At 57.6% G+C, this 23,926-nt stretch overlaps 1 protein-coding gene across 30 annotated transcripts in view; it reads left to right on the top strand.

Moving 5' to 3' along the window:
* Bin1 (bridging integrator 1) overlaps window positions 1-23,926 on the top strand; it is a 69,628-nt gene that overhangs the window by 31,176 nt on the left and 14,526 nt on the right. For 4 of the 30 annotated variants that reach the window (XR_010050757.1, XR_010050756.1, XM_063258833.1 and 1 more), the window contains exons 2-19: window positions 2,171-2,251; window positions 7,271-7,325; window positions 7,456-7,550; window positions 7,997-8,092; window positions 8,868-8,975; window positions 9,555-9,647; window positions 11,895-11,980; window positions 12,157-12,232; window positions 13,109-13,191; window positions 14,359-14,403; window positions 15,564-15,711; window positions 16,892-17,020; window positions 19,636-19,743; window positions 20,126-20,149; window positions 21,041-21,151; window positions 21,856-21,945; window positions 22,142-22,252; window positions 22,356-22,457. Coding sequence is in view for 28 of the 30 variants with exons in the window: in XM_063258833.1 (XP_063114903.1) it covers window positions 2,171-2,251; window positions 7,271-7,325; window positions 7,456-7,550; window positions 7,997-8,092; window positions 8,868-8,975; window positions 9,555-9,647; window positions 11,895-11,980; window positions 12,157-12,232; window positions 13,109-13,191; window positions 14,359-14,403; window positions 15,564-15,711; window positions 16,892-17,020; window positions 19,636-19,743; window positions 20,126-20,149; window positions 21,041-21,151; window positions 21,856-21,945; window positions 22,142-22,252; window positions 22,356-22,457 (1,641 nt within the window). In the remaining 2 variants the exon portion in view is untranslated. The remainder of the gene's footprint in view (window positions 1-2,170; window positions 2,252-7,270; window positions 7,326-7,455; window positions 7,551-7,996; window positions 8,093-8,867; window positions 8,976-9,554; window positions 9,648-11,894; window positions 11,981-12,156; window positions 12,233-13,108; window positions 13,192-14,358; window positions 14,404-15,563; window positions 15,712-16,891; window positions 17,021-19,635; window positions 19,744-20,125; window positions 20,150-21,040; window positions 21,152-21,855; window positions 21,946-22,141; window positions 22,253-22,355; window positions 22,458-23,926) is intronic. The other 26 variants (XM_063258862.1, XM_063258863.1, XM_063258834.1 and 23 more) reach the window with 25 other exon arrangements.

Raw genomic sequence — 23,926 nt, forward strand, 5'->3', positions numbered from 1 at the left:
AGATCTCTGGGGCCAGGGAGGAAGGTCAGGAGGGCCTGCGGGCTGGGCCCTTCCTCTCAGCCCCTGGTCCAGTTCCCCACTCTTTCTAGGCCATTCCTGTCCCCTGGCCTTGGGTTTCCCTCTGAGGTTTCCAACCAGAGGTAGCACAGGTGGGGTGTGTGTGTGTGTGTGTGTGTGTGTGTGTGTGTGTGTGTGTAAATGTGACAATATGTGTGAGTGTGTGCAATGGTAAGGGTCAGGTGATACAGGAGGTAGCTGGGCACTGGAGCAGCTCACATCTGACAGATCAGTCACACTGGTGCCATCTCCAAAGGACCCCAGCCATGCCTGCCACTGTTGCCCGCCACTCACACCTGGAGTAAACTTGGCTCTCTCAGTGCAGTTATGGGGGTGCGGGCCACTCTGCTCAGCTCACTTGTCAGCTGCCAGGGTGGGCATGCAGTGTGAGGTCAGCGGGAAGACGCCTGGTGCTCTGCTGTCTGAAGCTCCACCTGGGTGCAGGGCTGTAGTGGCCCTGCGGCCCCTGCTCATAACCACTGGCTGAGCCCCAAGGCTGAGGGTGGGAAGGCCTCAGCCTGAGGCCTTGTCTCTCTGCTTTTCACCATTCTGTGTTGCTACAGAAGAAGTACAAATGGCTCATAAATATGTGGGAAAGCACTCCCAATCTTTAGCTGTCAGGGAAATGCAAATTGAAACTTCCTTGATTCCATCTGGAATGGATGTTATCAAGGAAACAAAAAATAGCCAGCACTGATGAGGATGTGGGAGAAAGGGAGCTCCTCTATACTGTTGTTAGGAATGTGCAGCCGGTCTGAAATCAGTGTGGGGGTTCCTCCAAAAACTAAAAATGCAATGACCATGTATGTCATCCATCTGGGCTACTTGCTGTTGCCTGAAGGAGCTGAATTCGGCATACAGAGAGATCTGTGTGTCTGTGTTATTAGCCATTATTCACAAGAGCCAAGTTCCGAATCAGCACAGGGGCCCAGCAGCAGATGAGCAGAAAAAGGAGAGATGGTTATAAATACACCACGGAGTATTATTCAACCGTAAAGAAGGAGACAGTGTAGTTTGCAGGCAAATAGAATAGGAGATCATCACATTTAAGCAAGATAAGCTAGACACAGAAAGACAAGTTCATGGCTTCTCTTACCTGTGGAAAACACAAGAACCAAGATGACCCTGAAAGTAGGAGAGGGACTTAGGTTAGGGTAGAGGGAAGGCAGAAGGGAGGGCAGATACAATCAGAACACCTGGTGTGCCTGTCGGAAAAGTCAGGGTCTGACTCACTAATTCGTATAACTAATATACGTGAACAATTATAATAAAAGTATAAAGGAAAAAAATAACACGTCCGATGGAGAAATTTATGAAGAAAGGAAACTGATTTCTTACAGTTCTGGACCTGGGAAGTCCCAGGCCAAGGGCCACATCTGATGTGGCAGATGCCAGCACTGCAGAATGTGCAGGTGACCTCCAGAGAGCTAGGCCTGTGTCTGCAGCTTCTACATCCATGGACCCAGCCGGCCTTGGATTGGAAGCGTTTGGGGAAAACTGGTTCTGAAACGTTCCAAAGCTTGCTGTGCGCCGAGTACCACACTGAACCCGCACTGTGCGGCCTGGTGTGGGCACACTCGGCTGTGGCCTTGGAGTCCCACAACCTCGATTTCCCCCCAGTACCGCTGTTAGTGCTGTTCTTCCGTCACCTCATTCCTAGATCTGCAGCGTGGTTAGGCCTATAGTGCTGGTGTCAGCACTTAAAGTGTGGACTTTTTTCTTGTTATTCTCCAAATAATACAGTACAACACTACACAGCATTTCCACTGTGTCGTGTGTTCCCAGGAATCTGCAGGGGATGTCTCTTGGTTTCGCACCACACTATTGCGAGCCTGTGGGCTTTGCAATCCAGGTGGGGTCCTGCAACCTGGCTCCTGTGGATACTGAATGATGAGCACCACTCTCAAGATGACTTAATCTGTTTGTGAAGGCAGAGCCTTGGTGAGCTGGTCGTCCCCTATGATCCCACCTGCCGGCACTGAGGCTGCAAGGACAGCAGTGGCAGGAGATCTGATGGTCTGGGGCCCAGACATTGGCCTTGGTGACCAGGCACACTTGCTCTGGTGATTCTGCCTTGTAAGGTAACACTTCCCTTCTCTCTCTGCCTCTGCAGGTCCTCCAGAAGCTGGGGAAGGCGGATGAGACAAAGGATGAGCAGTTTGAACAGTGTGTCCAGAATTTCAACAAGCAGCTGGTGAGTGTGGTGGCCCTGGCCTTGGGGTGCTTGTGTGCAAGGAGGAAGAGGACAAGAACTGAGTTGGTAAAGAAGGGGAGCTGGGAGGACAGGGATCGGAATGAGCTGCTGAGGCCACAGAAGACTCCGGAGGAGGGAGTACCGGCCCTGAGCAGACTACTGGGAAGGGAAGGCAAGCTTAAGTCCTTGTGAGACCCAGAGAAAGTGTTGGGGATGGGAGGGGACCTGGGGAAGGAACAGATGTGGTTAGACTGTGGAAGGCAAATGGGAGCTATAGAAGTTTCTTACTAGGAGAGTGGCACCTGCAGGGTTTTGTGTAGGGGCAGAGCAGGCTGGATTTGATTTGGACATTAGCAAGCATGACAGGTTAGGCTGTGTGGCAGCTCTAGGCAGAGCCCTTTGTAGGTGACTGTGAATATTTCTGAGCAACCCAGAAATTGTTCCCATTGTTCCCATTTTGTAGATGAAGCAGTTGGGGCTCAGAGAAGCAGGGTCATTCACTCAAGTCCATCCAGCTTGGGAAGTCAGATCAGATCTGTGTTGATTTAATTCTAAAACCAGGAAGGAATCCCCAAGGAATCCTTACCAAGTTCTATTCTAAGCTATGGGTCAGTGATGAGAAGGGACTTCATTACATTAGTCACCTGGGGGCAGAGGTTAGGTACAAGGAAGAACTTACTACTGATGGGAAAACTCTTAACTACCCACTGTCCTGGCTGCCCCTGAAACAAAAGCCAGAGACAGCTATTTTTGTTGCTGTCACTGAGGACAGTAGAGAGGGAGATGACCCTGGCAGTCTCTTTCCCCTAGGGAGGGTTAGGGGGAGGAAAGAAGGGATACTAGGCCATGGCTTCATGGCAGTGCCAGTTAAGGAATGGTTCTGGGCGTGCAAGGTCAGGTTCTAAGCTCTGCTAGAAATGCAGCAGCATGGACCCTAATAGTGGAGCTAGGATAGGGATACTTCTGGTCTATGTCTGAGTCCTTGAAAAGCACTGAAGCTTCCTACAAAAACCTCTGCAGCTGGGTGAAACCTAGGAGAGGGAGTGTGTCCTTTGCAGACACTCATGGCTGAGGGATGGGAGCAGTTGGGAGAAGCCTGGTAGTGTGATGAGAGAGAGGATCAGGAAACATGCTGGGAGAAGGTCAGAGCATAATGGGAGAAGGTCAGAGAGCATGCTGGGAGAGGGCCAGAGAACATGAAAGTTAGTGTTTCTGGGACAAGGTCAAGAGCATGCTGGGAGAGAATCAGGAAGCATTCTGGGAAAGGTTTGGCGTTAATCTGGGAGAGGATCAGTAAGAATGCTGGGAGAAGGTCAGAGAGCATACTGGGCAAGAGCCAGGGAGCATGATGGGAGAAAGTTGGTATTTCTGGGACACGGTCAAGAGCATACTGGGAGAGAGTCATGAAGCATTCTGGGAAAAGGTTGGCATTCTGGGAGAGGGTCAAGAGCATGCTGGGAGAAAGTCAGGGAGCATGACAGGAGAAGTTCAGGGAGCATACTGGGAAAGGGTCAGAAAGCATGCTGGGAAAGGGTCAGGGAGTGTGATGGGAGAAAGTTGGTATTTCTGGGACAAGGTCAAGAGCATTCTGGGAAAGGATCAGGAAGCATTTTGGGGAAGGATTGGCATTATTCTGGGAGAGGGTCAAGAGCATACTGAGAGAAGGTTGGCATTATTCTGGGAGAGGGTCAAGAGCATTCTGAGAGAAGGCTAGGAGCATGCTGGGAAGGACTGAGAAGGGCAGGAGGGCAATAGTTTTGCCCTCTGACCTTCCAGAGAAGTTCAGCACATGAGGGTCCATCATGGCTGCTTCTCCAGGACAGTAATGGGAGTTTTTTCAAGGTCCAGATAGGCACATAACAGGGAATTTATGCCTTGGTTTTCTTACCTATAAAATGTAGGGGAAATTTGTAGTCTCAGTGTCTGATTCTGTCTCTTGGATGTGTCCTCTAGTCACTGGCTTCCTCAGGTTATAGGCAGCTGTGAAGTCTTTGTAGGGGTACTGTGGGCTGGTTTCTTGTATGTGCTTAACAGATGTATCCTTGCAATCTTTGTAATGGGATGTTGATAATTCTTTTTTTATTTTGTAGATGAGGCACAGGAGGCTCAGAGTTTGGGCAACTTCTGAAGTTCACACAGCTGATTTGGGAGCATAGAGGCTTAAAGTCAGATCCTGGATTCTTTCATTTATTCTCAGGTTCCCTCTTTGGAACTATGCTGAGAGCAGTGGGCAGGGCTGGTGAGAAAGCCACAGTCTGGGTATGGGTAGGGTAGGGGTAGGGTAGGGGTAGGGGTTGGGATGGTAGTGGAGGGTGATGCAAGCACAGATGTAGGAGCTGAGGTTCCCAGTAGCCTGCTCTCAGAACTGAATCTACAGCATTGTTCTCCCTGCTTGCCAGCCAGGGTCATCCTGCTGGGTCCCTGGCCAGGGGCAGACAGTCACTTACTGATCCTTAGGCAGAGGTGCCTGGCAGAGAAGCCAGGGCTACAGACAGGTGGTACTGGTGGCTGTCTGGTTGTCTGGGCTTGGGGTCCCCTGAGCTGAGGCTCTGCCTCCAGGTTGGCTGGGGTGGCTGGCTGTTCAGGTGCCAGAGGTAGGAAGTAGGCGGTTTTGAAATCTCTTTGCAGTCTCGGGTAACCTCCCTCCTCGGGGTCACGGCAGCTGGCGGGTTCTGGGTTTGCCTGGGTGTGAGTATAGCTGCTGCCGGTGGGAAGCCGAGCTTGGGGCCCAGCTGCAGTGAGTGCAGGGGGACAGCTCCTTTCTCATCTGCACACCGTGTGCCTGCTCGCAGCTGAAGGTGGGGAGCCAGAGGCCTGGCGGTCTACCCCAGAGAAACACCGGCTCTGGGAGTGGAAGGAATTTTAGAGAGTGCTTTCGTTCCATTCCACACCCCTCTTTATTATATGAGGTAACGATTGAGATATGCATGGCGAAAGTCTAGATCTAAAACGAAATTGCCACTGTGAAAGACACAGTGCCGTTAAGCTCCCTGACAGTCCTTCTGCGTGCCTTGCACACATGCAGCCCATCGATCTTGCCACTTTCAGAAGCAGTTCTGGAAGTGCTCTTTCCAGAGTGTCTGTGAAGTGTGATTTAAACACACAGAGTGCTTCTGTTGAGTGCCACCCAGCAGAGTGGTGAATGGTAAAGCCGTGGTGCCATGTTCTCTGCACCTGTTCCCTGTGCCCATGACTGTGGGCTTTTCCTCAAAGTCAGAGTGGTCAGCAAAGGTAAATGCTTTGAATCGATCCAAGACATCGACACACCTGTGACAAGCAACTAAAGATTCAAGAGAGAGGGTTCCAGAACTGCTCCAGAAAGGACTGGTGGGTTGAAGCTAGAGGGCGTATTTTGAGGTTTAATGTTGTTTTGCTTTTTGAGACAGCATCACTGTGCAGTTCAGGCTGGCCTTGAACTTGACAGTGTTCTCCTGCCTTGGCCTCCCGAGTGCCAGGATTTCGGGTGTACCCCACCACACCCGCTGGGTTACTGGTATTAAAGTGTCTTTTACTCTAATAAATGACTTTCATTTAAACATGCACTGTTTTTGATCATGCCACATACAGTGTGCCGCTCTAAACCCTTCCTGCTATGCCTCCATCTAAGGGGAAAGGGCCTACTGTAATAAATAGGCCAACCTGTGGCTTCCCCAGGGCCACATCACTGTGTGAGCACTCAGCACCCTGCAACCCAGGACCCGGCCTTGTGGGGTCTCCCGTTTTCCAGTCCGCATGACTGGGCAGGTGGCCCCTCAGCTTCCTGGCTCATCAGGCCGGGACCGAGATAGTACATGGAGCCGTGGACCCCAGGAAGGAGCAAGGCCTGTGTGTGGGGATGGAAGGGGCATGAGGGGCTGTGATAAGCCTAGGAAGCTGGCTGCCCATGCCCCCCTGGAGGGAGACCTGCAGGTAGGGACCTTGTCAGGGGTGCTAGATCTTCCAGGACCATGACCAGCTACTGGGCTACATCTCCCTAAGGGGCTAGGGGTGTCTCTGTGAGGTGGCCAGTGCAGGGGCACAAGTGATGCTTCCGGTAACACGGGGCAGCCTCAGCCACTGCTGCCATCTTCTTGCGTCCCTCTGCTTGAAGCCTGTCTCCCGAGGCCATCAGGGACCTGGCTGTTCCCTGAGCAGCTGCAGTGCGCCAGGCAGGGTCATTGCCTCCATGGGCAAGTGAGGAGACACAGGTTCAGATAAGCTCCTTCACCTGTGTGCTACAGGCCCCAGCCCACCTGTGCTCCCCGTTTCTCACGTGAGTTCTGGAAAGGTCCACTTCTCATGGTGGCTTCAACCTGGTGGTCACCCCTTGAACGTGTTGTCTTCTCGATCTCTGTTTCTGTGGTATCAGTGGCCCAGGGGACTCGAGTCCAGCCTGCAGCTCTGCCCATTCTCGCCACTCTTCCCTGTCCGGGAGTTTCCTGCAGGCCAGGCCCTCCTTGCTGCATAGGTCCTGTGTCCTCTCACCGCATGACCTTCTGCAGCCCACCAGCACCTGCCTCTTTCGGAAGCTGCCTCCCTTTGGGGGTGCACTGCCATCCACCCCACAGTGCCCTCCTGTCCCGTAGGGCCCACCCAGGCCTTCCTTGCTTGCCAGCATGCTGGAGATCTGATTTGGGCACCACTGAGCAGGTGTGATGAGCTGCCTCCTGGTGGGACCGTGACCTGCACTTGCCGGTCTCTTGTCCACCATTGTCTAGGGAAGGTCCGTCCTCTGGACCTGTGCGCCATGTCGTGTGTGACATATAGCTGCCCCCACTGTGGCAGCTCCAGGGCACAGGCACCCTGCTTTCCTGACAGAGCTGGGAGGGGTGACTGACAAGGGGCCCCCAGGACTCCTGAGTGGGGGCAGCATTTGGAGTGCAGCGCCGTTCAGTGTGTGCTTACTGCTGCTGTCCTCTGAGGACGGCTGGGTGGTGGCTGCTGCCACAGCGGCTTGTCTTGTCATGTGGGCATGGCAGAAGGAGGTTGGGGACCCGAGATCATCCCAGACCCTGACCTGTTTCTCACCTTTCTTGGCAGACTGAAGGCACACGGCTGCAGAAGGATCTTCGGACCTACCTGGCCTCGGTCAAAGGTCAGGCTGGAGGGAGAGCTGGATGCGGAGCTGGTGGGCGCGGAGCTGGGAGGGTGGCAGGGTGCATGCATGGCAGGGAGGGTGTGTGGGGCTGTCTGCAGAGGCCATCTGCCTCTTCTCTGCCCCACAGCCATGCATGAGGCCTCCAAGAAGCTGAACGAGTGTCTCCAGGAGGTGTATGAGCCCGACTGGCCCGGCAGAGAGGAGGCAAGCAAGATCGCTGAGGTAGGGGTTGTGTAGGGCAGGCGGTTATGGCCCTTCCCAGAGAACCTCTGCCACACATCCTATCCCCCAACCTCACACTTCTTGCCAGGTCTTGGTATGCCTTGGGCACACATGTATGCTGTGTGTGCTTGGGAAAGCTGCCTTGCCTCTGAGGATTGTGCTTCTCCTGACACTGTCACTGAGGGATGAGGTGACAGATTGAGACCAGGGAAGTCTCCTTCGCCAACCCCCTCGGTCCTGAGTGTGTTCAAACCTCACAGTCTTCCTTGTGAGAAACTACAGGGCAGGAGTTGTTACCCCCCTTGGATAGATGGGCACACCGAGGCCCTGAGACCCCTTTCCCCCAGAGCTTTGAAGCAGTGGAGATGGGGCTGATCCAGAGGCCTTGGGGAGTGCGACTGGGCCCTGCTCCCTGGTGGCCACTCTGGGGCTGCTGTCTGTTTCAGAACAATGACCTTCTATGGATGGACTACCACCAGAAGCTGGTGGACCAGGCGCTGCTGACCATGGACACCTACCTGGGCCAGTTCCCTGACATTAAGGTGCGAGCTCTGTGGGTAGATATGTCCTGCTCCACTCAGCAGCTGAGGGGCTGGGGTGGGGGCAGCAAGGAGAGGCTGGGCCTGGCTCAGGCCCGGAGGTGACTGCCTCCGCAGCCCTGCCCACCTTGCACCTGCCTGGGGCCTCCCCCTTGCACTCACCAGGTATGCTTGTGTGGCTGTGTGCTCTGGAATGACTGTGATTGTGTGAGATGCCGTGTGCTTGAAGGCACTGTGTGTGCCTGTTACTTGGGTCTCTCTGTCTGGACAGGAGGCTGACTGGCTGCTGGCTGAACCCACACACATGCTAGGAGCTCTCAGAGAGTCAGGCTGTCTCCAGGCGAGCAGGCCCTGTGCTATGTCAAGCCAGGGTGGCAGCCACTGTGTGGAACCTGATCCAAGAAGGCAGCTGGGGATGTCACGCTGGAGGGGCCCCTGGGCTACCCAGTTCCGATGCCTCAGACTCCCTGATGCTCTGGGGAGAAGCCAGGGCCCAGGAGGCACCTGAGGAGCTCCTGGCCTAGAAGACACTGGGCCTGTACCATCCTAGCCAGTGTTGCCAGGAAGCTGGCTGGCCTTGGGGGGAGGCTGTGCTGGAGATGGGCCCCTGCCCCTGCAAGGACTCCAGCTGAGTGCCCAGCAGCCTCATCAGACCCCCTGCTGGGGCTCTCCATGCGTCTCTGTCTCCTCCTTTTCTCTGGGCCCAGCCTCGACGGGCACCTCCACATGGACCCCAGGGCCCACTGACCTCTGCTTTCTGCATTTGTCTATCCTACAGTCAAGAATCGCCAAGCGGGGGCGGAAGCTGGTGGACTATGACAGTGCCCGGCACCACTACGAGTCCCTGCAAACTGCCAAAAAGAAGGATGAAGCCAAAATTGCCAAGGTAAAGGCTGGGGGGTTCAGGGGCACCCAGGGGAGCAGGGGTGGGGGTAACCTAGTAGGGAGGCTTAGGTCCGAGACTGCTAAGAAGGTCCCTCCTGCTCATGTACGGGTCCCCCTTGCCCTCTGGAGGCCCCTCTGCCCTGCTCTCGTGCCTTTTCCAGGAGAGGAGAAGTGGGTTTGGGTTTCCTTGGAACGGTGCTGCCCTGTCTGGTACATGGAGTGGAATTCTGTCACGGGATCCGAGGTGGAGGTGACCTAGCCCTGGCTGGAACAAGCTGGTGGGCTGGTCTCAGGCCATGTGGTGAGGGGCTGGGGCAGCTCCCCAGCTCCCTGGGGCAGGACCCTGCTTGCTGCACCTCTGCTGTGTTAACGACTCTCCTGTTTGCCTTGCAGTTGGAATTCACCCTCTCCACACCACCTGGGCGGCTCCCTTTAATTCTCTCGCCGCAGAGGCCTTTCCTTGTGGTGGGGCTGACTGCTCTGTCCTGTGAGCTCGGTGTTTAACATCTGTGTCTGTTTCTCTCTCCCTATCTGCCTCCTGTCTCTCCACTCCCCTTTGCCTTGACCTGCCCCCTCTCAGCCTGTCTCGCTGCTTGAGAAAGCTGCCCCCCAGTGGTGCCAAGGCAAACTGCAGGCTCATCTGGTAGCCCAAACTAACCTGCTCCGAAATCAGGTGACACTCGCTTCTAACATTGCACGTGCTGATGCCATCTGGTCTGTCATCCTGTCCTCTAGTTAGGTGCCTATCTGCCCAGCAGGCCAGGCTTCCTGAGCAGGTTAGGCACAGCCACCTGCTGAGAGCCAGGAGCGGCCTCCAAATCCAGCCCTGACCTGGCGCTGCCAAGTGCAGCCAGGCAGGGGCTTCTGTTAGTTCTGTTCGACCCAAGAGTCTGAGGCAGACAGAGGCTGGGGGCCCGGGATGTCCCTGTGAGGCTTCTCTGCAGTCCTTGCACCCAGGAGCAGGACTAATGTCACTGGGCCATTGGTTTTCCCTGAGGACTTGGTGAGAGGGAGGAGGTGACATTAGGACTCCTGCCCTGGTGTGCACTGTCCTTCCAGCTTCCCAGAACTCCAAGGTTGTCCTGAATGCGCTGAGGAGACAGAGCTGCCTGGGGACACAGGCTCCTGTCCAGGCTCGCAGAGTCAGTTAATGACAGAGCTGGGGCTCATCCGTCCTTGAGATGGGCCGGTGTGGCTGGGGCCCACAGGAGGTTGGGCCCCAAGAAAGGTGGACCACACGGTTGCTCCTCCAGTGAAACCTTGGCATAGGCAGCCTGAGGAGGTTTGGGGTTCCCTTCATACTGGGGGCTCCATGAGGATGGGGCAAGCATCACTGGCTGACCCATGAGTGATGACAGCCCCATCCAAAGGTGGGTAGCAGGGTGACCTTGGCGATCCAGGGCCTCTGGAGATGACCTGGGGGACTATTTATGGGGACAGCAAGAATCCTGAGAATTCCTCAGCTGCTTTGGGACTGTGGGTGGGGCTGGGCTGGGAAGGTGCCCTAAAAAGCATCTTGGAATACTCCACAAGATGGGTTTGCCTTTCCAAGGCATGGGCTTGTCACTTGGATCCCCTTTCTATTTGACCATGCCCTCCTCTCCCCCAGGCCTGGCTAAGCCGTGGTGGCCGAGCGTGAGCAAGGGCACTTGGGGCCCAGTGTGGCCTGGCTAGGGGGAGTAGTACATCCTCTCCCCAACTTTTTGCACCAAGTACTTCCAAAAGGGCAGAATATGAGGACTGTGATCCAGAGGGAGTACCGGACAGTGGCTATCTGGGAAGTCTGAACCAGACCTGCCCAGTTGGGTAGTGTTGGTGGGACCTCCCTACTCCGATCCATTGCAGGAGTCATACAGGTTGATCCAGCGTTTCCCCCTAACCCCACTTCACGAGACAAGGAACCTTGTGCATGTTAGTGAGCACCAGAGGGGACCAGTCGGAAGGCATGGTGCCCTCCCACACTTTTTGCCCCACCTGTTAGCTAGGAGGGACCGGCCTGCTGCTGCCAGCAGCTCTCTTGAGCTGGGCTGGGCTGCCTGACTCGGGAAGGAACAGCTGTCCAAGCTTGGGAAAACTGAGTGCTTTGGGAAAGAGCCTTCGGCCAGCTGGTTGCTTTTGCCATAGCCCAGTCTGAGAACGTGAGGTTGCTGGCGAGTTTTCTCCTGGGTGGGGCCACCACATTCCTGGGCTGTGACTCAGACCTGAATCTGAGTCATCCCCAGTCACTTTCAGCAGCATCCTCCAGAAGAAAGCTGCCAGCGTCCGCCCCTGCAGTGTGAGTTTGCACGCCTCTGTCTGGCTGGTGGGGCCTTAGCGCCCCCTGGTGGATGCGAGCAGCCTGCGCAGTTTAGGAGGGCAATCAGCCCCAGGGTCCACCTTCCCCTGTCACCCTCTTCTGCCCCTGCCTGAGCCTCTGCCTCAGGACTCCTGGTGAGACAGGTTGCAGAAAGCAGGGGGATAAAGTTGAGTGGGAGCTGATCCTTCAATAGAGGAAAGGCGCCCTCGGGAGACAGCAGCGAAGCCAGCAGCCCAGGGCCCAGAGGCAGGGCTGGCTCCAGCTGGAGTGGAGTCACACAAATGTAGGCAGTGCTGCCACCTGGCTGAGTTTGGGGTCAGACTCTTATGTTCTTCCAGTCACAAGCCTTCTTGCTGTGCCCTGTCGTCCAGGCCGTGTGGGCCAGATAGGGTGGTTACCCTCTACCACGGCTGCCATCCCCTCTCCTTTCCAAAGTGGCCAGAGGACTGTCACAGGGGCCCCGGGAACTGCAGTGGGAGGTCCCTGGGGTGTCAGGCACAGCCCAGCCTCTGCCTGCCCAGAGCCCTGGGCTTGCTCACTGGGCATGGGTTAGGGAATGAGGTGCTTGGGGATGGCCTGGTTCCTGATCGAGGCCCAGAGAGGAAATGACCTGTCCGCCCTCAGGCTGAAGAAGAGCTCATCAAAGCCCAGAAGGTGTTTGAGGAGATGAATGTGGACCTGCAGGAGGAGCTTCCGTCCCTGTGGAACAGGTGAGGCCAGGAGGGCCCCTGTGCCTCCTGCATCCCTGTGGTGCCTACCGCCCTCCTGGGGTTTGTGTCTCTGAGGGCACCCGTGGTCCTGTGCGAGTACCTGGCTTGAGAAGTTGACCCCACAGGCTCTCCTGGGCCAGCTACCCACCTTCTCCTCTTCCCCTTCCCACTGGCAGCCGTGTAGGTTTCTATGTCAACACGTTCCAGAGCATTGCAGGCCTGGAGGAGAACTTCCACAAGGAGATGAGTAAGGTAGGTGTGGACTCCCTCCAGGCCTCAGGGCTGTGCTGGCCAGGACCAGAGGCCAAGGCATGGAGGTGGTAGCCCAGGCTCCCCTGTCCCTGCTGGGGATAGCACACGAGTGACCAGGGAGACCCCCTAAGTGGCCACCTACTCGGGTGAGACTGTGAGTGGGCCCCAGGTCCAGCCCTGACCTCCTCCCCGTGCCTGGAGTAGTCCTGGAGGACAGGGACCAGTTTTCAGGGTTCCCTCTTTTTTCTTCCCCTCAAAGATCTTAGACCTCTCCCCTCATTAGAAAATTTGTGAAAAGTTCAGCAAATAAGCATTTTGGGGGAGGAAAGTTTTATTTAAAGTTAGTCTCTGGAAATATATGCCACAGAGCACAGTTCTGTAGAAGTGGGAAGAAAATTTATCTCTCAGCTTCTTTGTTGTCCATGCAAAGAGGGAAACATGCTCAGTGCTGCCTGCCGAGGCTAGTGTGAGCGGGACCTCCGCTCTTGCTGTGCTTCCGGTGGGATTTCTGGAGTGGAGTGTAGCCTGAGAAGTATCTTGCAAAGTGGCCTAGACAATGGATCAACAGTGAGTCTATAAGAAACAGTTTTCATGGAAAACATCCTGGCCTCTGTAGTATTTTAGGCAGTCCCTATACAGAGCAAGAAAGGACAAAGAGAGCTCCCAGAAAGTAGACCTGACATGCACTCAGCCCGCTTTCTATTCTTTTTCCCCAGATTTTGGTGTCTTTGCTGTGCCAGTTCTGGCTGTCACTTTAGGGACAGAGGCACTCGCTTGATCTGGGGAGGGGCAGGGGCTGGTGAGCAGCAGGAGTTTCTGGGGCAGGGACTGTTGGGCGGCCTTGGAGGCTCCATCTGCTCCCTGTCTCTTCCACAGCTCAACCAGAACCTCAACGACGTGTTGGTCAGCTTGGAGAAGCAGCACGGAAGCAACACCTTCACAGTCAAGGCCCAGCCCAGGTGCGCAGGCTCTGTGGTGGGACCAGTGGCTGGCGGGGCTTGGGAGCTGGCTTCCTGGGACCTGTCTGTGGTTGGTGCCTTCACTGGGCCCATGGGCTTGGGCCTGGGGCTCTGCGTCCTTTGTAGCTCAGCCTCCATGCATCGAGGATGAAGATGAGAGCAGGTCCCTGTCGTTAGCTGCTCTTGTCCCAGTGTTCCGGGAAGGAAGGTCACAGGCCTCTCCCACTTGAGGAGTAGGAGCGAATCAGGGGGAGGCAGTGCTTGGCGTTAGGGGTACAGGACTGAGTGGTTCTTCAGCTGGGGCCTCCTGGGAAGCTCAGGCACTTGCAGTCTGCCACCTCTGTGTGCTGCCCTGTACCCTGCCTGGCTCTCGACCCTGGGACCAGCTGCTGAAGAGCTTCATGTTTCCTGCTGGGAGCCCCTAGCTGTAGGGAAAATACCACTCCTCTGGCTCAGACTGGGGGTATCGGGGAAGCCTGGGATTTCCCTTTGGTTTAGGGTGTGTGTGTGTGTGTGGGTGGGTGTGTGGGTGCACGCATGCATGTGTTGGTGAGGGTGTGTTGGTGTGTACACAAGTGCCTGCCCCAGGAGTGCAGAGCACCATGAGCTTTGCTTTCTGTGTCTGCAAAGTGGGGCGATTGTATCTGCTTCTTGGGGTGATCGGGGTGTTGCCCAGGCTAAGGAAGTATGTAGTGCATGTTGTGGGCCCTCTGAGTGGTACCAAAATATGTGGGAAGGAGAAAGGCCCGTGGGTGCCGGGATGCAGCTTGGGGTGGTGGGGCGGAATCTGGCAGGCTGGTTCCAGGATGGTGAGTGCCCCTGATGGGGCGCTGGGACTGCTGCTAGGAAGAGCGATCCGGGGAAGAGGGAGGGCCGGAGGTGGAGTTTGGGCCTCGGCCGACGGGCTGACCCATCCCCTCTTGGTAGCCTTCATTTCTGGGGCCACACACCCACCAAGCCCTTGGCCTACAGAGCCCCTAGAGCCTCTAGCTGGCCAAGGCAGCGCCTGTCCCCTCCTGCATAGCTGGACCCTGGCACACGTGGCTGAGCGCGGTACTCTGTGCCCTCAGCCTCCGGAGAAAAGCGCTGGTGGGGAGGGCAGAGGTCAGGGCCTATCGTTTCTGGTTTCCCCAAATGAAGGCCTCCATACCCCGTCGGTCCCCACAGAAAGAAAACTAAACTGTTCTCTCGGCTGCGCAGGAAGAAGAACAGGTATTGCGGGGAGCAGCCCCGCAGCGGCGCATGCACCCGACAGGGTGACACTAACCCTAACCCTGACTGCCCGCCTGCGTGTGGTGCTGTGTTCGTGTGGGGAGGGCCCGGGACCAAGGGGCTAGGGTGGCCCAAGGTGTGGCCCGGCGTTACTCCATGCTGAGGGAGAGACTGGGACGGAGCCCAGGAAGGGACACTGCAGCAGGTGGTTTCTGGAAACAGTCACATGTGTAGGATGTGCTGTGTTGGCAGGAGCTCCTTAAGGAGGCAAGCATCCCATAAAACACACATCCCACACTGTCCACCCCAACCATGCTGGCCTCCACAGTGGCCACCTCTAGCCCTATCGAACACCTGCAGCGTGGCCCTGTGACCAGCGTGGGAGCTTGCTCGGTTTTACTAGTGACCGTCATCCCAAGGCCAGGGGTTGCCACATTGAGCAGCACTGTCCTGGAACTTTCTCCTACAAGTGTGGAAGGAAGAATTGTTTTGTGGCCACCACACCCTGTGGCTGCTGGGCGCACTGCCATTCCTCCACCGCATTTACCCAGGCTCTGCCTGGTCTTTGGTGTCTGTGGATGTCTCTCCAGGACATGCAGATGGGGAACGAAATATGGAGATAGTGAGGGGTCGGGAAGTGGGCAGTGGGGCTGGCCCTGTGGGTGGACAGGCCGGGGCGCTGCTGTGTGACGTGGGGTTGACTCACTTTGCGTCTAGGATGCCTGGCTTGCGAGTGCTGGGCTCTGGGAGAGCCTGGTGAGACCTGTGGGAATCCCGACCTGACCCTGCGTGACCTCGTGGGAAGGGGGTGCATGGCCAGGCCCCTGCATTCCTGCCCCTGCACGTCGCTTCCCTCTTCTCACATATACACCCTGACATGGAGATCCATGAAGACACGTGTGCACAGACACGTGGGTCCTGGGGACACACATGCCTGGATTGGTGGGGCTAGTACATGGACACATTTTCACATGTGGCGCTACATGTACATGCACTGCGACAGGAGTTCTTGGGGCTCACACGTCACACAGGCACAGGAGTAAGGCCCGGAGTGGCCTCGGGCACCCACGTGTGTAAACAGCCCCTGGCTGGAGCCTGAGTCCACTCATCCTCTGCTGTGGCCCCCTGCATCGGGCTCCCTCTCCTCTCTTGTCCTCCAGTGACAACGCCCCTGCGAAAGGGAACAAGAGCCCTTCCCCTCCACCGGATGGCTCCCCGGCTGCCACCCCTGAGATAAGAGTGAACCATGAACCAGAGCCGGCCAGCGGGGCCACACCTGGGGCCACCATCCCCAAGTCCCCGTCTCAGGTAGGCATAGTGACCCAATGGTCTTCACCCCTCCCTTCTTTCTTTGCTGTTGTCTCCTGTCCCCTTCTGTCCCCTGCCTGGCCTGAGGTAGGTTTGGAAGGGAAAGTTGGGTCTGGACTGTGATCCTTTTGGGCCCCCACAGCCTAGGTGGGCTCAGCAGCCACAGATCATGTCGAGGGGGCTGGGATGTGACCATCCCGTGGCCTCACCTCTCCCTCTTCCTGGCCTTTCTGCTGCTTGACTGTTGCTCTTCTTTTCCTTACTCTCTGGACAGACATGAGTCTCCGGAGGGGGCTGGCTGCCTTCGGTCTCCTGCAGGAGGCTGGGAGGTGCCTTACGGGTGGCCACATAGGACCGTGAAAGGGACAGGAAGGGGTCAGTGAGGCTGTGTGGGGGCTGAGGAGGATAGGCCTGGGCTTCTGGACTGTGCTGTTTCACCTGGCCTTACCCCAAAAGACCTCCCCACCAGGTTCCCGAGGGAGCGGGAGCTGCAGTTGCATGGGGCCGAAAGGGGTAAACCCTGTTGGTCTCAGGCTGTGACCCTAGTGGGTGATGAGTACCGTGGTGCTAGAGCAGTGACGATGCCCAGTGTTCAGCCTTCCTCTGGACACTGCCGGTACTTCCTGCATTGATGTCCACTGATTCCTCCCTGCTGCCCTGAGCAATAGCCCGGAGAGGTGATGGAGCCAGCTCTGCAGTGATGTGACCCACCCACCTGTGGGCCCCAACTGGTGAACAGGGGTGTGGCCCTCCTGGAACCTGGCCCCATGCTGGTTTCCCCAAGCTGTGCTGCAGCTCTGGGCCAGGGAGGACTGCGGTGGCCAGGGAGATGGCCTGTCATGCCTCTAGGTCCTCTCCCAGTGACCCTCTCCTGGGCACCCGAGCTGCTTTCTCCCTTTCTTTTGACCTCGCTTGCCGTCCTCTCGTTTCCCTTTTACTTCTCCCCCTCATTCTCCATTTCCTCGGCAGTCTTTCTGGACCTCCTGCCAAGGTCTCCCTCCTGGGATGGCCCGAAGTCCGGTGTCCCTGTCCAGGGAGCCACGAGCCTCCCTTACCTTGTCTTCTTCAGCTGCTGGGTGGGACTGTGGTGGGCGGTGACTCACGGTCACTTTGTCTTTGTCTCCCTGACGCCCACGCTGTGCTGTGCCTCCTGTGCTGCCTTTCGCCTGCTGACCCACAGCTCCGGAAAGGCCCACCGGTCCCTCCGCCCCCCAAACACACCCCATCCAAGGAGGTCAAGCAGGAGCAGATCCTCAGCCTGTTTGATGACACGTTTGTCCCTGAGATCAGCGTGACCACCCCCTCCCAGGTCAGCCGTGGCCACCACAGCCCGGTTCTCTCTGCTCCTCTTTGGAGCCTGCATGGCCTTCATCTTCCATCCCACACCCTTCCCAGGAGCCTGGCATCTGGCTCCAGAGGTTGCCTTGAGTCGCTCTTTCTTATCCATCCCACCCTCATCTTCCATCACCATCACCATCATCACCATCACCTCCCACCTCTGAGTGTGCACTGTGGCCAGACACAGGGACACAGAAGTGCAGGGTCTCCTCACCTGCCAGCAGTGGTGGTCAGCTCAGGGATGACCTTAAAGCATGATTCATGCTACAGCAGGAGTATGGAGGGCTCACGGGGAGAAAGTGACATTTGCCTGGTGGGTTCTCAGGCAGCACTTTAGCCAGAGACAGAGGAGATGGATGGGAGGCATGGAAGGCTCTCTGTGGTGGCTGCTCAGGTTAGTGTGTGTGTGTGGAGGAGCAGCCCCTGGAGCAGTTGCATATCCTGCAACGGCCCTGGCATGGAAGCATCAGCTCTTAGGGCTGCAGCCCATGGATGCCCAAGGGGCACATTATGGGTGTCCACTTCCCGATGGGCCTGGGCCCACCAGGGGCTGGGCAGGGAGGAGCCTCTCATGTTGGAAGGCTGGCTGCATTGGAGTGGCCGGCACACTGTCAGCTCAGCTTAGGATGATGGAGAGCTTCCCACTCAGGGCTGGCTCCTCAGCCTCATGGCCTCCTTCCTGCAGGTCAAAGCTTTTGTGGGGATGGCAGGTCCACACTGCAGGACCTGACTAAGGGGATTTTTCTGGAGCCCTGCCCAGTAGACTGTGGGCTCCTCTGCATGGTTGGGAGGAGAGGATTGGAGGCTGCATGGGAAGGCCCTACCCGAACCAAGAATAGTGGTCTCTGCTCAGAGAGGTTTGGAAGGCTGGATTTCTAGCTCCCCGGAAGGACTTTGGGTTAGGACCAAGAGACTTCACATGCAAGGCAGGTGGCAGATGGGTGGGGCCCTGCCAGAGCTCTGGAGGGCAATGTGGGCTCCTCTGGGAGACATAGGAGTAGCCTGAGAGATTAGGGGTGCTGAACACCAGGGCCGCTTGCTGCCAACTCTCCCCTGTCCATGTGTGCTGGTGCCCCTGGGGAGCCCAGGCAGGCTGGACAGTGTGTCTTTAGACCAGGAACATGGGGTAAGCATGACACTTAGCAAAACTGAGCAAGGTTTGGTCCCCACCATGTGCCTGTACCACCTTTCCTGATTCTTACATACCTGGCAGAGAGCACTGCCTCATTTTGCAGGAGAAGGAACCTGTGCCTAGGCTTCATGTGGACCTGTCTCTCATGTCACCACCCACCTCCCTTTCCCATACCCATGCCTGACCAGTGTGGGGTAGGGGTGGTGTCATGTTCAGCAGGGCTGGCCTTGTCCTGGCCACATTGCTGTTGTCCCTGGGGCTGCTCTGCTGGGATGTGGTGAGTCTCAGTCTGTCTGTGTGGTGTGAGGTGTCACCTGCCATGGTAGGCAGTGAGAAGTTGGCCAAGACTCTGGCTGTGACCCTCCCGGAGTACTGGATTGTGTGCTGTGGCCTTGGCTGGCTTCTGAGGAAAGAGAAGGGTGCTGAGAGGTTGCCTCCCGTGGCGGAAACTCCTGTGTCCCTGCAGTTGCTCCTTGGGGGTGGCCAGCCGAATGGGCTCCACAAGAAGGGCTGGGCTCTGCGGAAGAGCTGGTTTCTGGGGCTGGGCTCCCTGGGTCCTTGGAAGTGAGTCTGCCTGTGTGTGGCCCTGAAGGCTGGTGCTGTGTGACAGCCAGGCCTGAGTGTCTCAGCACCTGGGGTGCCCTGCCCAGAGCACTATGTCTGGGGCCATGATGGAGGCTGGGCAGCAGACTCAGGCCTGAGGTTCCCTTCTCAGTGCTTGGTCCTGTCAAGAGTGAGGGTAGCTGGGCAGCTGGCGAGGGGAGATCCCTGTGCCACATACCTCTCTGGGGCCTGGGAAGGGGGAACCCACAGAATAGACAGAGGCCGCAGCCTGTGAGCCCCATTCACAGCAGCTGTGCCTGGCTTTTCCACCTCAGGGCTTATCTGAGTCCGTTTACTCCTGGCCCTGCCAAAGGGCTCTTCTGGCTGAAGCCAGGCCTCTTGAGAAGGCATTCTCTGGGGTGGGGGCTGGGGTGCCCTGGGACGCTCTGAAGCCCTGTAACAATGTGAACCCCACTTTGAAGATCTGTATGCTGGGGCAGTCCCTTCCTTGTCCCTGGAGCCAGAGGGTCACTTGCCTGGGGGCCTCTTGGAAGGGGGGGCCCACAGGGGGTTGAGGCTGTTTCTGCCACGCAGGTGCAGGGTTGGGGCGTGTGGAGCAGAAGCAGAGGCACAGGCTCCCGGAGGCCCCAGCCTGGGGTGGGGGTGGGAAGATCTGGCCCGGCCCTGGTCTCACAGCAGCTGGGTGTCTGAGGTGTACGGTATCTCCATGTGAAGCTCATGTCATCATCAGGTGTGGTTGTGGGCACTGCTGTAGTGCATGTGTGTGTCTGTGTGTGTGTGTGTGTGTGTGCGTGCATGCACATGCGCGTGCACACCTGCCATCTGTGCCAGAGGCCAGAGCTCTCAGCCTTCACTAACTGCCTTTCTTCTCTGCTGCTTCTGCTGCCAAGTTTGAGGCCCCGGGGCCTTTCTCGGAGCAGGCCAGCCTGCTGGACCTGGACTTTGACCCCATCCCGCCTGTGGCGAGCCCTGTGAAGGCACCCACACCCTCTGGTCAGGTTGGTTGTGCCCACCACTGCCCATGGGCCTGCTGGCCCCTAGGGCTCGGCCCTGGGCTCACATTCGCCCACTGCTATGTGGGTCACACAGGCCTAAGCTCATGGGGATCACCAAGCTCCCGTCCCCTCATTGCCCCACAGCTGGCATCGTGGCCCTCAGGGCCCACCATGGGGTACAGCAGAGAGTGGACAAGGGCCCTGGGCTCACCCTTAGCCAGACATGTCCTGCAGTGCCGTCTCAGCAGCCTCTGAGGAGGCTCTGGGACTGTTCAGCCAGCTCTGTGCCGAGAGCCCTGGGGTAAGAGGTCCCCAGAGATTGCTTGCCTGCCCCATCTCTAACTCTGTGCTAACTCTGCCCTTTCCCCCTCACTGCTGCGCTCAGTCCATCCCGTGGGACCTCTGGGAGGTAAGCTGCATTCACTTTGTGCCTGGCCCTGCTTTCCCAGGCCTGCCCGGGCCCACAGCCCCTCTCTCAGCCCCACCAGTCCGTGGTGCATACGCACACCCGCAGGCACAGCCAGCTGACCTGAGGCCACCTCTCCAGCTTGTTTGCTGCCCTTCCTTGTCAGGCCTGTGGGAAAGGGGACCCTGGCTTGCATGAGACGAGTCCTCCGTGATGTGGCCCAGTTTTGAAGGCTGCAGGTGTCTACCTGTAGATCAGCAGCTAGGTGGTGGCCAGAGTGTCCTCATGTGGGGCGAGGCCTGAGAAGCAGGAGGGCCTCATCAGAGAGGCTCTTGCTAAGCCAGGAATGCATCGGGAGGTGCAGGGAGCTATCGGGAGGGAAGGGAGGAAGAGGTGAGCAGATGCCCTTGGGGAGCAGGGCCTGTTGCCAAGACCTAGGGCAGCTCATTTAGGACTAGTGTCACCTCTGCCTGTTAGCTCAGCAGGGCGGGAGCTCAGGGAGGGCTTTACATGTACCCGACACCTGGCAGCGGGAGAGCAGGACTTCCATGCAGCCTCCTGGATGAGGGCTGAGGCCTCCTGACATAGGCAAGGAGCCAGGCCTGGTGGATGTGGCACACATGTGTCCCCAGGGTGCACAGTGGTTAGGGGGTTCCACAGAGCATTTCACAGAGAAGCAACCTGGTGGGTGTGGCCATCGCACCTTCCGGTCCCCTTGACAGTGACAGGAAAATGGGGTGGGAGGGGTGACCCCCTTACTCTGGCCTGACTTGGGAGCCCCACTTCCCTGCTGGCCCTGGCTGCTGACGACGCCTTCTCTTGTCTCACTACCCTTCCCACCGCCTCTCCCATGGTCCCACTGCCCTCCCCTGTTCTCTCCTTGTGGCCTGGTAGCAGCCCACAGAGAGTCCAGCTGGCAGCCGGCCTTCTGGGGAGCCCAGCGTTGCCGAGGGCACCTTTGCTGTGTCCTGGCCCAGCCAGACAGCTGAGCCAGGGCCTGCCCAAGTAAGTGTCCCTCTTCAGCTCGGCTCGTCCTCCCTCAGGTGTAGTGTAGAGAGAGAGCCCAGAGACAGGATGCAGAGTGGGCCAGGCCCCTGGCCTTGAGAACAAGGGGAGCCCCAGGACCTGAAGACAGGGCTCACCAAGATGTGCTGAGTCACATCCACAGCTGTGCTTACTGCTGCAACAGGGTGCCTGGTGGGGAGTGGCGCACCTGAGAACAGGTGCCAGTGTACGCTGGGCACTTCCTGCACTTCTCTTCACCTGATCTCTGAAATCTCATCAGCAGATGCTTCTTTTCATGGATGCGGAGATAGAGGGCAGAAAGGTCAGGTAGCTTGGTCCAGTGCTTAGAAATGGCCAAGGGGACACCCCTGTCACCATGCAGCATCCTCAGGGGAGGAGGCAGTGTCCAGGGCTGGACCTCGCTGCCCACCTAGCCCATGCAGTGTCTGAGAGGGCACGAGCATGTGCTGCAGGCCCTTGCCAACCTACAAGGGACTATCCAGCAGGGAGGGTGAACCTGGGCTATGAGAGGTCCTGCGTGAGAGGGCAAGACCTGTGGGCCAGGGTCAGAGTGGCATCTAGGGACCTGCTTGTACCTTCTGTCCAGTTGCTCATACCCTGGCTTGCATCTCCCATGGCCTCTGTCCCTGTCCTGGTCACTTGTCCACCCTGTATCTGACTTTTTGCCGGCATTTATGTTGCAGCCAGCAGAGGCCTCGGAGGTGGCGGGTGGGAACCAACCTGCGGCTGGAGCCCAGGAGCCCGGGGAGACGGCGGCAAGTGAAGCAGCCTCCGTAAGATGGCAGGGACCAGAGCCCTGTCCTTGTCCCCACTGCCTGCTTGTCGCCTGCTGCCTGTGGACCCCGGGGTACCTGGCCACGCTCGGTGGAGCCGGGGCAGGTGCCTGGGCACAGGCTGACACCTTTCCCTCCCTGTGGCTGAGGGCCAACCCTTGAGGCTCAGCCCTGCTGACCTGTCCCCTGTCCCCAGAGCTCTCTTCCGGCTGTGGTGGTGGAAACCTTCTCAGCAACTGTAAACGGCACTGTGGAGGGTGGCAGCGGGGCCGGGCGCCTGGACTTGCCCCCAGGCTTCATGTTCAAGGTGAGTGCTGGCTGGGTCACCCTGTTCACCCTCTCTCACAGATGTGGCTCCGCAGGGCTGTGCCGGGGACCTTGGGCCTTGACGTACTCCCCAACCTCCACAGGTACAGGCCCAGCACGACTACACAGCCACCGACACGGATGAGCTGCAGCTCAAAGCTGGTGACGTAGTCCTGGTGATCCCCTTCCAGAACCCCGAGGAGCAGGTGTGTGGTGGGCCAGCCTCCTCCACTGCCACCGCAGTAGGTGCAGCAGCCGGCAGGGGGCAGCAGAGGCCGCTCTGAGAGAGTTGGGCCACACTGGGGCAGGGTCTTCCTCTCCTCCTGCCCCGTTCCCTGGTTCCCTCTCAGTGGGCCTCCATTGGCCCTGCATCTTGCAGGCTGCACACACAGGGTCTTGGGCCTCCCAGCTGTGTCCTGAGCTGAGTCAGCCCAGATGCCTTCCAGAGGTCCCCCTCACCCCCTGCTATGTTAGTGACTCTCTGAGCAAGGTCCCAAGGCTGGGATTATTATCACAGTGCTGTGGCCTGGTGGGAGGACTGCAAGTTTCAGCTCAGCCTGGGCAGTTTTGTGATTTAGTGAGACCTTATCTCAAAACACGTAAGAGAGCTGGGGATATGGGGAAATGGCTCAGTGGGAAGGCCCTGGGTTCAGTCAGTAATAGAAGAGAAAATAAATGAACAAATAAGGGAGGTGCCCTGGCTGAACCTGGGCTAGTCCCGGTTCTGTGGTTTGGTTTGGGCAGCTCTGCTGCCGTTGACATAAATTAGCCTTTGTGGGTTGATGGTAGTGCCCATGTGGACCTCTGAACTTTGTTCTTAGTTCAGCCCTGAGCACCTGCAGGCCCTGCACTGGAGCCTGGCCAGCCAGGGGCCCTTGTCATCATCCCATCCACAGGATTCAATTGTCAGGATGGCTGAGGGTGAGGCCAGGCAGGGGACCCCGGTCGGGGCTGAAGGGCACAAGGATGGGAGGCCTGAGTCAAGGATTTCCAGGCCAGTGCTGAATCCACTGGTTCTTTCCTGCCCCTATGCCTCCAGCGACTGCCTCGTGGGTTTCCTTGGGCTGGGTGGGGTTCAAGAGCTCTGCCCCCAACCCGTGGGGTGCATGGTTGTCTAGAGCCGACTGTAGGTGCTCAGAGGGAGCAGAGACCAATCTGTGACGAGGCAGGGGTAGGTGGGACATAGAGTGAAGCCATCAGACCAGGCAGCGCCCAGGAATAGCCTGGCTGCAGGGACAGGTGTACAGCCACCATAGCCCAGGGTGAGGCTGGGAGAAGCACAGGGCACCTGGCTGGGTGCACAGCGCATGGGACCTTCCAGAGCAGTCGTGGAGAACCTGCAGCACGCATGCCGCAGTGGGCAGTTGGTATCACAGAAAGCTCTGAGGTTTACCGTCACTGCTCTGGAAGCTGTCCACTGGTCCATGCCTCTGGAGCTTTGTGATATTGTTTCTAGAAGTGTGAGACCTGGAAGGAAGCCGCTGTTCTCCTCAGTAGGTTCCAGATGGCGGGAAGCTGTTGGGCCTGGGAGTGACGGAGTTCTCAGATGTGGTCAGACCAGCACAGTGGCCAGGCTGCTTTCCAGAAAGAGATCGCTTCCCAGGCCAGCGTAGGGTTCTCCTCACCCTAACTCCCGAGGACAGGCTGCTTACCTGTTTACCACCAGAGGCTGGTG

Source organism: Cavia porcellus, unplaced genomic scaffold, assembly GCF_034190915.1.
Source record: "Cavia porcellus strain 051 isolate PalLab524CR breed Dunkin Hartley unplaced genomic scaffold, mCavPor4.1 scaffold_12, whole genome shotgun sequence".
Lineage (NCBI taxonomy): Eukaryota > Metazoa > Chordata > Mammalia > Rodentia > Caviidae > Cavia > Cavia porcellus.